Here is a 14,452-nt window from a genome sequence, read left to right as displayed (position 1 = left end):
GTGTGTGTGTGTGTGTATATATATATATATGCATATATATATATATATATATATATATACACATATATATACTTTAGAGGTGCGCTTAGACATATATAGGTAGATAGATAGATGATAGATAGATAGATAGATAGATAGATAGATAGATAGATAGATATGCAAATGTATGTTTTGGGCCTGTGCCCCGGATCACTGAAGAATCTAGCAACACCCCTGATCTTTATCCTGGTGCACATGAAGGTGTTCCACAGGTAAAGGCCAGGCCAAGCTCACCTGTCCCCCCCCCCACCGGCCCAAGTCAAGCGTGTCGAGCGGCATCTGTGAGTTGTGGGAAAAAAATTTCTCCAGCCGAATGGAGAGTTCAGGAAATTGCAGAGGTGATGCAACTTCCTCCACATATAATTGTTAAAATCATACTGGTTTATTCTTCTTTCTGCCAAACCTCAAGGGACTCTTTTTTCAAATCGCCCCTTCGAGTCCGCTGAGGTAAACATCAGAATACTGAGCAACATGAAGCGGCGTCTTGCACAGGCCTCCTGGGCCACGGAGAGCTTGGCTGAGCTTGAGGTCAGGTGAGGAGGGCTCTGCGGCTGTGTGGAGTGGATTTGCTCTCAACCCGCCCAGATGTGAACTCTTGCTTGCCTGGCCCCATCTGTGCAGGAAAAGCCACTGACCCCTCCGGCTTGCAAGAGGACTTTGCCTTCCTCGCATTCCACATCCAGTTAGCTCAGAGGAGCTGTGAGGAGGATGGAGGCTGTGCCAGGCGTACCCAGAACAAGAACGCTGCTGCTCTCGCTTCTGCTGCTGCCCCAGGCCACCTGCGGGATGCTCCGGGCCAGATGCCCCTTGACTTTGGAAAGGGATGAATCGGCCCCGCTGAACCACTACAGGCCGGGGGACCTCCTCGTTGGTGCTGTCATCTATGCCACAGGAGTTTCCTTTCTACTGTCCAAATTCAACAAGCCCCCATCTACCAAGATTCAATGGTAAGTCATTCTGTGTGCGAGTTGGAGGGGAGTTGCTGATGCTCCACCAGCTACTAATTTCTAGGGATGGCGGAGAATTTCTCCCCAAAACTTCGGGGGTCCAAGCGCCAACGTGTTTGGCCCCATAAGACGTTTTGGGGAGAAATTCTCTGCACCCCCCCGCCCCCCGCACCCCCCCCCAGGACGGGACTTACCTTTCCCGAATGTCCCTCCCGGCGGCGGATCCCGGTGGTGGTTCGTCGGGTCTTCGTCAGGCGTGGGGGCGGCAGCCAGTCTTTCGACCGGCTGCCGCCGCCGCCATTCCAATAAAAGTTAAAAAAAAAAAACGCCCCCGTGATAGGCTACGTGACGATTAACGTAGCCTATCACGGCTAGATTTGCAAAGTCAGCCGTGATAGGCTATGTAAATCGTCACGTAACCTATCACGGGTGACTTTAAAAAAAAAAAAAAGTGCGTACGGCTAATGGCAGCGCCCATAGGGAGCCGCCATTCGCATTCCTTATTTGGTCGCTGTAGTCTCCGTAAAGATTTACGTAGACTATGGCGAAAATAAGGGCAATTTGCAATTTTTAACTTTTTATTTCGCGGCCGGGCGAGGCGAGGCGCCTCCTCCCCGGCCTGAATTTCAGCCGGGCGAGGCGGGAAGCCTCCTCCCCGGCCTGAATTTCGGCCAGGCGAGGCGGGAAGCCTCCCCCCCGGCCTGAATTTCGGCCGGGCGAGGCGGGAAGCCTCCCCCCCCGGCCTGAACTTTGGGGAGAGAGCAGCGAAGCGCCTCCCCCCCACCGTGAAAAGCTGCGAGACCAGGTAAGTGGATTTCGTGCACTCCTACTAATTTCATGAGCTCCGCTTATCCCAAATGGCCCAGGACTGTCCCTCTGAGCTGGGAAATGGGAAATCCCTGCCCTGGTTTGCCTTAGGGGGGTTGCATCATCACCCCATTTTGTGCCCAGCCTGCTGGCTCATTTTTAGCAGTGTGGCAACATAATACAGGGCAATTTGATCTGCTGACGTCTGGGTGTGCAGAAGGAAAACCTGCTCCTCCTTCCTAACCCATGTGAGCAGACCCAGGCTGTGGCTCAGTGGGGAAAGCACTTCTCCCCCCCCCACCCCCCAGGACTGCTCAGTAAGACTGCAAATGTTTGTCTGGACACCAACTCCTCTGAGGAAGGGTCAAAAGAGCTGGGTATGTTTAGGCAGACAAAGGGGAGATATGAGAGCAGTCCTCAAATATCTCACAGGCTTCTGTGCTGAAGATGGAGCAGGATTGGACTCTGTTGCTTTCACGGGGAAGACTAGAACCAAAGGTTGGCAGTCGCAGGAAGCAGAATTGGGCCAAACGTTAGGAGAAAGTAACGTAGCAACCTGCTGCCCTCTAGGCCCTTTGGATTACAACTCTCAGCATTCCTACCATTTTCCGTGCCAGCTGGGGATGGTGGGAGATGAAGTCCAAAACAGCTGGGGACACCGGATGCGGGAAGTCTGCCTTAGGAGAAGCTTCATCATGAAACAAGCTGTTGAGCAGTGGAACAGGCGGGTGTCTCTCCTTGGAGGGGTTTCAGCAGAGTTGGCCACCTCTCAGGGATGCTGTTGTTGCGTCCTACACTGCAGATCCTGCACTGAGCAGGGGGCTTAGCTAGATGGCCTCCAAGGTACCTTCCAAGTATGAACTTCTAGGATTCGTTACCTAGTCATCCCCAACATGGACTTCGCCTTTTCCCACACTTATTCCTACTCTCTGCTTTCTGTTCCTTTGAGCAACATTTTCACCGAGCTCTGCACCACCGTCTCAGATCTTATCAGCATATATGTGAAGTGAGGATTTTCTAACCAATATGCATGCACAACTTTATACTTAAATTAAATTGCATTTGCCATTTTAATGCATTGTCTCCCAGTTTGGAGAGCTCCTTTTGGAGCTCTTCGTGATCTTTTTTTTTTCTTTTAACCACCCTACATAAAAAAAGTGTGTATGCAAATGGCGGCACCCATGGGCACCACCATTTGCGTTCCTTATTTTGGCACGTCTTAGTCTACGTAAACATTTGCGTAGACTAAGATGGCGAAAATAAGGGGAACACAAATAGCGTAGACGCTATGCTATTTGCGTTCCCCTTATTTTCGCCTTCTTAGTCTATGTAAATGTTTATGTAGACTAAGACGTGCCAAAATAAGGAACGCAAATGGCGGCGCCCCATGGGTGCCGCCATTTGCGTACGCGTGGGTTTTTTTTCTTTTAAATCAGCTGTGATAGGCTACGTAAACATTTATGTAGCCTATCACGGTGTTTTTTAAAAATCTAGCCATGATAGGCTACATAAATCTTTATGTAGCCTATCATGTTTTTTTGTTGGTTTGTTTGTTTGTTTTACTTGAAATGGCGGCGGCAGCAGCCAGTCGGAAGACCGGCCACCGCAGCCGCCGCTACCAAACTGCCACCGGAGTCCCATCCTGAGGGGGGGAGGGGGGGCAGACCGTTCCGCCACAGATTTCGGGGGGCTGAATGCGCTGGCATTTGGCCTCCCCAAGATTCGTGGTGAAATTCTCTGACATCCCTACCCACAATGCACATTAAGCTAACCGGCTTGCCATTTCCTGGATTCCCCCTGGATTCCTTCAAACAAACAAACGAACAAACAAAATTGGCATTACATTGGCGGCTCTTCAGCCCTCTGGCCAGTCTTAGGGCATGTTACATGTTTGTGTTGGAATGTGTAGATATAACCATTTTCAACAGTAAAAAATGGGAGGATGTGGGATTTTTTGCTTCTGCCTGTAGTTGCAGGTGAGGTGCTTCTGCTGCTGCATGTGTTTGCGAGAGGTGGTGGAGGGACTTCCCTGGATTTGCAGGTTGAGATAATAACAGTGGGCTACATTCCAGGGTTGTTGTCACACCACCTCAGCTTTTAACAACACACAAGACATTATATGCCCAGTAAGGGTCTTGGAATTCTTGAACTAACTAAAAATAGCATTGAAGATATGATGTGCTTTCAGTACCTTAAAGCACAAGATAAAAGCTAAGAATTGCAGAGCTGCAGTAAAATTAACCTCCCTCGGGGGCAATGTAGATGAATTCTTCTTCTTCTTCTTCTTCTTCTTCTTCTTCTTCTTCTTCTTCTTCTTCTTCTCCCTCGCCTTCATCTTCTACTTGCTGTTGTGTTGTTATTATGACACAGTGACTTTGGAATGTAGCCCACCACAGACAACTTAGGACAGAAATCTCAGAAGAGATGCAGAGCAATTTACTTCAGGAAGAGCAGGAAGGGACATATGAACATAAGAAGAGCCCTGCTGTATCCGACCCAGGGTCCATCTAGTCCAGCATCCTATTCACATAGTGGCCAACAAGCTGCCCATGAGGAAGCCCCAAGGAAGACATGAGTGCACAGCACCCTCCTGCCCATCTTCCCTAGCAACGGGTGTACACGGACTCACTGCCTCTGGTACTGGAGGTAGCATGCAGCCATCAGGATTAGTAGCCATTGATAGCCTTACCCAGCTTGTCCCAAAACATTCCCCAGTGCCTAACAAATCTGAACCCCTCCTCGCTCCACCACCGTCTCATCCTCACTTTGAGACTCCTCGGCTTTGCCTCTCTTGCTGGCCCTGTGCGTGGAACAGGTAGCATTTCTGAGAAAGCCACCTTGGTGGTCCTGGATTCCAGCCTCCTACCTAGCAACCTAGATTTGGCTTCCAGGACGTCATGACTACATTTCCCCACATCGTTGGTACCAACATGGACCACAGCCACTGACTCCTCCCTGGCTATGCTACCTAGATGGTGCATGATGTCCACAACCTTCACACCAGGCATCATCATCATCATCATCATCATTAATTGTTACATTTGTATTCCGCCCCACAGCCAAAGCTCTCTGGGCAGTTTACAAAGGTTAAAACATTAGAAGTACAACATGCACAATTTAAAAATTCACTCTGCGATCTTCACACCATCATAGACCCAGCTGTCTATATGTCTAATGACTGAATCTTGCCAATACCACAAGCCTCCCTCCCTGCTAGGGATGTCAGAGAATTCCACCCGAATTTTAAATGGGATCGAATTCTGACAAATCCTGTCCGCGGAATCCTCCTCAGAACAGGGTGGCCCGGTTGACCCGGACTGGAGCTTACATGGACCCCTTTTTTTTGTCTGCCAAATGGCAGATTTTATGAAAATAATTAAGGAAAAATCCATAAATCGGAAATGGAGGACGAAGAACGCGAACGGCTTTACCCTTTTTATGAGGCATTTTCCAGAGGCTTTCTTTCACTGGGGCTGAGTCGTACATAGAAATCCTCCATCTTATCTGTTTATTTTCTGTGGAGGTCAGGTGAGGTCCGGTCAGGTCCGGTCAGGTGAGGTCAGGTGAGGTCAGGTGACCGGAAGTTAAGTGGGGAATCGCTGTGAAGGGCTTTAATTTTACAGAGACCAAGGGCGCGCAAAAAGGATTTTTCAGCAAAAATTATGAAATTATTTATGTAAGTTCGAGGATTTATGTATTATTTATGTAAGGATTTGTGAAAGAAAACTCATGCATTCAAGGGAAAATCATGTAATTAACATCATGTTACCTGCCATGTGTGGTTTGCTCCTTATTCATGCTTTTAACTGAGAAAAGGAGGCAGCTGGAGAAAAGAGCGGGGGAGGGGACTACTTTGCAGCTGCCAGTCATCCCTGAAAATCAAGCATGTTCCTATTCCAGGTTCCGGTTCTTGGCCACATTAAAAACTGCTGGGAAAGTGGGACAAGCTGTAGGGACTTGCTTCTCCTATGGACACTCAGGAGATGCCCTGTAGCTTCGGGCATCTTCATTTTTCACTGTTCAGTCATCATGCCTGAATGTTTTATTCATCATAAAATTCTGACTATTTGTTCCACTGGTATGAAAGATGGCACAAAGATTTCCAGTTAATTGGTGTCATCTGACCAGCTTTCAGAAGTATCCAATGAAGAATTGAAATTAGGGATGTACAAAAGGAACTTACCTTGTCCTGCAGCTTTTTTCGCGGTGGGGGGGAGGTGCTTCGCTTCTCCCCCCGAAGTTCATGTGAGGGGGGGAGGCTTCCCGCCTCGCCTGGCCGAAATTCAGGCTGGGCGGGAGGCGCCCCATCCCTCGCCGGCGAAAGTCAGGCCGGGTAGAAGCGCCCCGTCTACCCGGCTGCGAAAAAAAACACAAAAAAATCCCCACCCCCGTGATAGGCTACGTAACGATTAACGTAGCCTATCATGGCTAGGTTTGCAAAGTCAGCCGTGATAGGCTACGTTAATCGTCTCGTAGCCTATCACGGGTGACTTTGAAAAAAAGAAAGCGTACGCAAATGGCGGCCCCCATAGGGAGCGTACGTGCTTTTTTTCTTTTCAAAGTCACCGTGATAGGCTACGTGACAATTAAGGTAGCCTATCACGGCTGACTTTGCAAATCTAGCCATGATAGGCCACATTAATCATTACGTAGCCTATCACGGGGGTGTTTTTTTTTTTAACTTTCCTTGTAATGGCAGCGAACGACCGGCTGCCACCCCCACCCCTGACGAAGACCCGACGAACCACCGCCAGGACCCACCGCCGGGACGGACATTCGTGAAAGGTAAGTCCCATCTCAGGGTGGTGGTGGGGGGGTGGCGGGGGGTGGCGGAGAATTTCACCGCTGATTTCGGGGGGCCGAATGCGTTGGTGCTTGGCCCCCCAAAGTTTCGGGGAGAAATTCTCCCCCATCCCTAATTGAAATGTGGTTGTGAAGCAAAACAAATCACCCATCTCTTCCTTCTTTGCCAGGCCAGTTATGCTTTTGTTTCCCATGTTGTGGGTGACAAAACTGAATTCCCTTTCTTCTACCGGATGGTCCCCAAAGAAGGAGCCCAGTACCCAGGGGTTGTCAAACTGCTCCTGCATTTCAGATGGACGTTGATCGGCCTCGTTCCTCCAGACACTGACAATGGAGAGACGTGCATGAGGGCCTTGACCCCCGAGCTCATCAGGAACGGTGTTTGTGTTGCTTTCTCACAAAGCATCTCAGGACTGAATACAAATGAAGTGGACTTCCCTCAGGCTTCATTCCACCACTGGAGACAACTCAACATCTTTGTTTATTGTGCAGAGACTAGATACTTCTCTACTGGACTAAACGTTATGCAACGGTATGTTGAAATATTGATGAAACCCATTGTAGGGAAAGTCTGGGTCACAACAGCTTTGTGGGACTTCGCCTTGGAGTTGTCATCTAGTTGGCCTTCTCTCCAACTTATCCTTGGTCTATTTTCCTTCACTCTCCAGCAAAATAAAAGGTCAAAATATGACGGTTTTTCACAGTTTTGCTTTATTATCAAACAGTTTGTGAAGAAAGCATTTAATTGTGCCTATTCGAAGCATACATTGTCTGTGAAAGGCTGGCCAAGATGCAGAGAGAATGAGAAACTGGAGACCCTTCCTGAAGAGGTCATGGAGAGAACCCTGTCTCTCAACAGCTACATCGTTTACAGTACTGTCCAGGGTGTGGCACATGCCTTGGATGCTGCCTATTTGTCCAGATCCAAGAGGATGGTAGTGGAAGATGGAGACAGGCTGGATGTCCAAAGGCTGCAGCCATGGCAGGTATTCCTTTTCCCATCCAGCCTTGTGACACCGGCCCCTGAGGACTCTGCCCATCTGGCCACAATCCCAACATGGGCGCAGCCCCTCCGTCTCTGCCCTGGCCCGTTCCCCGTGCTCCACCACTGGAGTCAGCCGTGCTGCTGCTCCTTCCTGCCTCCTTGACTGGGCTGCCAGTTTGACACCTACTGGGTCCACTGTTGCCCCTCCCTCCTTCCCTTTGTCTGTGTGAATGTCATGGGTGTAGTGCTGCCATCTGAAATGGTGTCTGGATACAAAGGAATGGTTCATGGACTGATGGCATTTGAGAGAAACGTACATTTCTATTTTGTCTGGTGACTTTTACAACAGTGCTAAGCTGTACATTCCCCCATTATGTTGAATTAAAATTACCTAGGGATGGCGGAGAATTTCTCCCCGAAACTTCGGGGGGCCGAGCGCCAACGTGTTCGGCCCCCCGAAGAAGTTTCGGGGAGAAATTCTCTGCGCCCCCCCGCGGGGAATTTGTTTGTGTGTGTGTACACAGGTTTGTGTGTGTAGGACCTCGGCCTTCATTCCCTACCTGACAACTTGCTGCCTTTCAACTGGCTGAGAATGTGCCCCATCAAGAAAGGTCGGCCTCCCTTTGCCAATGTAATGAATCCAGATTGCTGAACTGAGTTATACACCTATACTAGCGTTATTTATTACATCTCTAGACTTCCCAATGGCCAAACCTGTCTGGGTGGTTTACAAAAGATTAAAACCTTAAAATAAAATAGAAAACATAATATAGAAACTTTTTACATAAAACAATGGAAAAAACAATCAACAACAGAAATCCCAGGCCTGGTTTCTTATCATATGCTGTCAAATGCCTGGGAGTAAAGGAAAGTCTTAGCCTGGAGCCAAAGGGATGACATTGTGGGCTCTGGATAAACTCCTGGGAGGCTTCTTCCATAACCGATGGACCACCACCAAAAAGTCCCCTTGCCTTGTTGCCATCCTCCATATCTCCCTCAGAGGAGGCACATGGATTGGGGCCTCAGGTGATGATCATAGTTCATGGGAAGGGTTTAGCTCCCTAAACTGCTTCAGCAGAGAAAGGGCATTCAGGGATGAGATGAGGCCCGTGAGAATGTGAAGAGACACCCCCATCCACTTGGGTCTGGAACCACTCCTGAGCCATAGAAGATTCAAGCATGTAATGAGTAGAACTAAGAAATCGAGTGTGGTTTCTCGTTTCACCATTCTGGTGTTTTCTCTGCCATTCTAGCTTCACCAATTCCTGAGAAACCCCCAGTTCTACAATGATTCCATGGGCAGAGTGTATTTGGCTGAGAATGCAGACCCGGCAGCCGCCTTTGACATCGTGAACTGGGTGAAGTTCCCCAATAAGTCTGTGGTTAAAGTGAAATTTGGGAGTATGGAAAGACGGGGATCCCCAGCAGGCCTCAAGTTCACCATTGATCAGGATGCCATTGTGTGGCCCCAATGGTTCAACAAGGTGAGGGAAACAATTCCTTTCATTGCATGGTAATTATTTACCATCTCTTAACCTCTGCTAAATCTAGCAGGTTCCCAGTGAACCTGGAAGTTCCAAGTAGTGGCAGTTTTTCAAGATCTCAGAGAGAGGGGATCGTTTTCCCAGCTCTGTTTCCAAGCTGTGGCCAGAAGGATGCCCTTCAAACACAGGCTGCAGCTTACTTGGGACTTATCTCTCCTTTTGAATAGCACCAAAAGTCTATACAGCACTGTATGGACCATAAGAGGACATGTCCCTTAAGATTCGACACAAAGGAAACAAGAGAGGAAACTGGGAAGCTGCGTGTGCTCAGGCTTAGTTACGGGCTTCATGCTCACTCCTGGAGTCCCTGTTGGGCCCTTTGAACTGTGTCTGTCATTTCTGTAGCTAAATTGACCCCAACACATTTTCCTTGATGGTCCTTGTTCTGTGCATAGCCCTTGCCTCATTCCAGGTGCATGGAAAGCTGTCGCCCTGGATCCATCAAGGTGGTTCAGGAAGGAAGGCCGGTTTGCTGCTATGACTGTCCTCCCTGCGCGGAAGGGACCATCTCCACCCAGGAAGGTGGGTGAGTCCACAGGAAAAAGCAGCCCTAGTAAGGGAGGGTAAAGATCCATCCAGACGTGTTCACTGAAGCTTTTCTTAAAGGCTTTTCTGCACTTGGATCCTTTATTGCAATAGCCACAATTTATTTCACAAAACTACTCATGAAAAATAACCTCGGAGAATGGACTGAGGGGTGGGGTGGGGGGAGGCAGAAGATGGGGCAAGGATCAACACCCCCAGCCTGAATCTGTCTCCTGCACTTGACATTGGGTGCAAATCCTCCATGGTTAATATTGTGACGTTAATACCGACTTCTCTGAGCAGTGAGAAATTGTTGGAGGGACTTGGGCCATGAGTCACTTAACCTGAAGTTGAAGGGTTGATATATACCTGAATAAGGTGGGAGGGGATATCTAAAAGGTTGCCCTGCCTTTTCCTTGTCTCCTCCCTCTACTTTCCTTTCTTCTTCCTCCTTCCTCCTCCAAGTGATGCTGACCATGGGGCTGACCACAGCCAACTTACCTTGAGAAGTCAGTTTGTTGTATCTCCAGTAAAGGCTGTTCCTAACCCACCACTCGAGCGTGTTTTGTCCACATCTGTGGTTACTGATGGTGGGCTGATTCGGACATCAGAAATTGCAGGGGTGGAGTGTTTACCAAGGTTTGCTTTGCTTTGGAAGGTGGTCAGTGGAGGCTTGGTGGCATTTTGTAACATTTCAGTTTGTTCACAAATGCATTTAGGAATATAAGAAGAGCCATGCTGGGTCAGATCAAAGGCCCATCTAGTCCTGCACTGTATTCAGACAATGGCCCATGAAATACATCAATGGGAAACCCACAAGCAGGACATACACTAACACCCTCCCATCCATGTTCCCCATCAATGGCGTACATAGGCTTACTGCCTCTGATACTGGAGTTAGCACATAGCTGTCAGGACTAGTAATGTTTGATTGCCTTTCCTCCAGGAATTTGTCCAATCCCCTTTTAAAGCCATCCAAACTGGTGGCCATCACAACATCTTGCGGAAGTGAATTCCATTGTTCAACTCTGCGTTGTGTGAAGGAGCCCTTCCTTTTATCGGTCCTACCTCTCCCAGCAAGCAGCTTCACAGGATGATCCTGGTTGAGCATAGGCTGAGCACAGGTGGAGGCACAGTGTAAACAATTCTGGATGTGGTGATGGGAGCTGTAGTCCACTGTTCCCAAATCTAGCACTGTAAAATGCTTGCAGATCCCACGTTCAGCTTCCTGTGACCCCGTTAGCATGACCCAACTACCTGCGGTTGGTTGTCAGCACTGTTTGTCTAACTCTGGCTTATCGTGCTGTGCAAACCAGCCTTGTGTCTCCTCCTCTGAGTCAATCAAACTCCACTCTATTCTTTTTATAAGCTGTGGGAGGGGGGTGGGGAAGACAGGCAAGCTGTTTCCCCAAATGGCTGTCCCCTTCCAGGGGAGTCACCAGGATCCTAGTCATCGTGGGCCATTGTCATGGAATTTCCCTCAAAAGGAGGAGCTCCTTGGTTACAGCAGAAGTGGGGGACTCAATTTAGTTGCGCGCCTTCCTAGCCTGCCCTCTGTGCCCTAAATGATATCAGGGAGAGGGCCAGGCCTCTGACATCATGTCATTCCCAGCCAATATACCACATTGATGATCCACAAAATGTGCAAAACACACTCGGGCACCCCGCATTCCCTGCATTTATTTGATGGAATGTAAAAGAACAGAGATGGCTAAGGGTGTAAGGGAGATGTTTCTCTTGTTTTTCCAGATGCAGACCATTGCACCAAGTGTTCAGATGATCAGCATGCAAACAAGGACCGAGATGAATGCATCCCCAAGGATATCACCTTCCTGTCCTATGAAGAACAGTTGGGTATCATCCTGGCTTTCTTTGCCCTATTCTTGTCCTTAATCACAGGCTTTGTGTTAGCAATCTTCATAAAATACCTTGATACTCTGGTAGTCAAAGCCAACAACCAGGACCTCTCCTACATTCTCCTCATCTCCCTCCTGCTTTCCTTCTTGTCCTCCTTCCTCTTAATTGGTCAGCCATGGAAAGTGACCTGCCTCCTCCGGCAAATGGCCTTCAGCATCATCTTCTCAGTTGCTGTCTCTTCACTGTTGGCAAAAACGATCACTGTGGTGCTGGCCTTCCTGGCCACAAAGCCAGGGAACTGGGTGAGGGGATGGCTGGGGAAGAGTTTGGCCAACTCCATTGTCCTTTTCTGTTCAGGTGTCCAAGTTGTCATCTGCACCATCTGGCTGGGAATCTCTCCCCCATTCCTGGACTCTGACAGGCACTCGCAGCCTGGACAGATCATCCTGCAATGCAACGAAGGGTCTGTCTCCATGTTCTATGCTGCCCTTGGCTACATGGGCTTCCTGGCTGCCATCTGCTTCACGGTGACTTTCCTTGCCAGGAGGCTGCCTGGGGCCTTCAATGAAGCCAAGCTGATCACTTTCAGCATGATGGTCTTTTGCAGCATTTGGGTATCCTTTGTGCCCACCTACCTGAGCACCAAGGGGAAATACATGGTGGCCGTGCAGGTCTTCTCTATCTTGGCCTCCAGTGCTGGCTTGCTGGGCTGCATCTTTCTTCCCAAGTGCTACATTATTGTACTGAGGCCAGATCTGAATACCAAGGAGCATCTTATGATGAAATAAAGGTGCATGAAACCCCCTTACCTGAATTCTGCTGGGGTCTGGGGGGGCAATCTGGTCCTCCCCCCCCCGGAATCCTCCCCGACTGCCTTCGCTCTGCAGCAAGTCTGTGGATCCACCAGCTGGGGCCAGCCGCTGTCGGACTTCCGGCTAGGTCCGGTCTTTGGCCGTGAATGGCATCCTACCTAACAGATGCCATTTGCGTCCCTTCCCTTTGCCATGATAGGCTAAGTAAAGCTTTATGTAGCCTATCACCAAAGGGGTAGGGATGCAAATGTTTTCCGCTAGGCTGGACGCCATTCACTTGCGAGGACTGGCCGCGGATAGACCCAGTGGTGTCAGGTAGGATCCGGCCAGGTCGGACTTTGCAGGGTGGCGGGGTGGGGTGGTCCATTCCACCACGGACTCCATGGGACTTGGATTCTTAGAATCCGGCCCCCCTGGAGTCCGTGGAAGAATTCTCTGCCATCCCTACGTTGAAAACAGGATAAATTAGAACGCACCCCAATATTGAACTATTTTTCTGTGCTATATTCTGTGCATGTCAAAAAGGACTTCATTCCAACTTTGGCCATCACCAGAGAAAACCTTTTTGCCATTTTAATGCTGCTATTTGTTTCTTTAACTGCTATTTGTTTCTTTAACTGCGTTGTTCTGGCTTTTAATGCTCTCTCTTTTACCTGCTTTGAGGTTTTACCATTGTCAAACACCTTTGGACTTTTTTTAGGGCTGAAAGGTGATATAAAAATATTTCATTAAATAAATAAATGAAGAAATAAATAAATCTTAGAAACCAGGCCTGGCTTTCAAAGCAGAACAGTATATGTGACACGAGGTCATCACCTCTCTGGGACTCTTAGGGATGTATGAAACTCTTACCTGGCTCCACGCTGGGCAATCTGTCCCTCCCCCGGAATCCTCCCCAGCCGGCTCTGGTCCGCAGTGACTGCGTAAAGCCGCCAGCTGGGGGCACCTGCAGCCAGACATCTGGCAGCTGGGCTGCACAGGGATGCAAATGGCGGCCGCCATAGCGGCCGCGATTTGTGTCCCTGTCTTTTACCATAATAGGCTATGTATATATTTACATAGCCTATCATGGCCTTTCGAAAGGAGGCGAATGGCGGCTGCAGACGTGGCCACCATTCGAGGAGCACTAGAACAGCTGACAAAGGTAGGCTCCGTTCCGGGCCCATTTCACGGGGTGGTGGGGCAGGTGGCTTCGTTCCGCCATGGATTCCGGGGGGCCGAATGCACTGGCATCCGGCCTCCCTGGAATCCATGGCGAAATTTTCCAACATCCCTAGTGACTCCGGATTCCAGCCAGAGAAGTGTTTCTATGGCTGCTGGGCTGCATCTTTCTCCCCAGCTGCTACATTATCGTCCTGAGGCCTGATCTGAATACAAAAGAGCATCTCATGATGAAAACAAATAATAAATCTAGGGATGGCAGAGAATTCCGGCATGGATTTCAGTGAGGCCAAAGGCACTGGCTTTCGGCCTCCCGAAATCTGTGGTGGAATGGCCTGCCCCCCCGCCCCCCCGCGGATTCCCACTGGGACGAGGCTTATCTGGGGCAGATGGTCCAGACGGCAGCAGCTCTGGCGGCGGGTCCAGCGGCGGTGGAGGCAGCTGGTCTTTCAACTGGCTGCCGCGGCTGCCATTGTCGTCCTGGTCTTTGCTGTGATAGGCTACATAAGTATTTACCTACCCTATCATGGCAAGCCAAGCAAAAAAACAAACAAACCAGAGTATGCAAATGGCGGCGGCTATGGCGGCCGCCATTTGTGTTCCCTATTTTTCGCTGTTTTAGTCTACGTAAATATTTATGTAGACTATTAGGGAGAAAAAAAGGGATCTGCAAATAGCGTAGTGGGCGCTATTTGCGTTCCTTTTTTTTCTTGCCGTTCTAGCCTACGTAAATATTTATATAGGCTATTACTGCGGGGGGGGGGAAGGAATGCAAATAGTGCCCACTACGCTATTTGCAGACCCCTTTTTTTTGCCGTAATAGCTGACGTAAATATTTATGTAGGATAGAACGGCGAAAAATAGGGAACACAAATGGTGGCCTCCATAGCTGCCCCCATTTGCGAACGCTGGAGGGTTTTTTTGCGGGGGAGGTTAGCCGTGATAGGCTATGTAAATTCTTACATAGCCTTC

General features: G+C 49.2%; 1 protein-coding gene across 1 annotated transcript; it reads left to right on the top strand.

Annotated features, from left to right (window-relative positions):
• The first annotated feature begins 1,417 nt into the window (after positions 1 to 1,417).
• Positions 1,418 to 13,049, top strand: LOC146356676 (vomeronasal type-2 receptor 26-like). The gene is made up of 6 exons (XM_084832658.1): positions 1,418 to 1,791; positions 6,493 to 6,578; positions 6,767 to 7,582; positions 8,835 to 9,065; positions 9,521 to 9,647; positions 11,400 to 13,049. Exons 3-6 carry the CDS (start codon positions 6,830 to 6,832, stop codon positions 12,293 to 12,295), a joined length of 2,007 nt encoding a protein of 668 aa, XP_084688784.1. The 5' UTR covers positions 1,418 to 1,791; positions 6,493 to 6,578; positions 6,767 to 6,829; the 3' UTR covers positions 12,296 to 13,049.
• The last annotated feature ends 1,403 nt before the right edge of the window (positions 13,050 to 14,452 follow it).

The sequence above is a fragment of the Heloderma suspectum genome, chromosome 2 (genome assembly GCF_057233095.1).
Source record: "Heloderma suspectum isolate Gila_16-S chromosome 2, 16-S_ref, whole genome shotgun sequence".
Lineage (NCBI taxonomy): Eukaryota > Metazoa > Chordata > Lepidosauria > Squamata > Helodermatidae > Heloderma > Heloderma suspectum.
This window is presented reverse-complemented; position numbering and strand designations above follow the sequence as displayed.

Excerpts from the sequence above, each read along its gene's own strand:
- LOC146356676 (XM_084832658.1), top strand. The coding sequence starts at position 6,830 with ATGGTCCCCAAAGAAGGAGCCCAGTACCCAGGGGTTGTCAAACTGCTC. Across the intron at positions 9,066-9,520 it reads GGCCCCAATGGTTCAACAAG|CCCTTGCCTCATTCCAGGTG; the intron begins GTGAGGGAAACA and ends TTCTGTGCATAG. Across the intron at positions 9,648-11,399 it reads GACCATCTCCACCCAGGAAG|ATGCAGACCATTGCACCAAG; the intron begins GTGGGTGAGTCC and ends TTGTTTTTCCAG.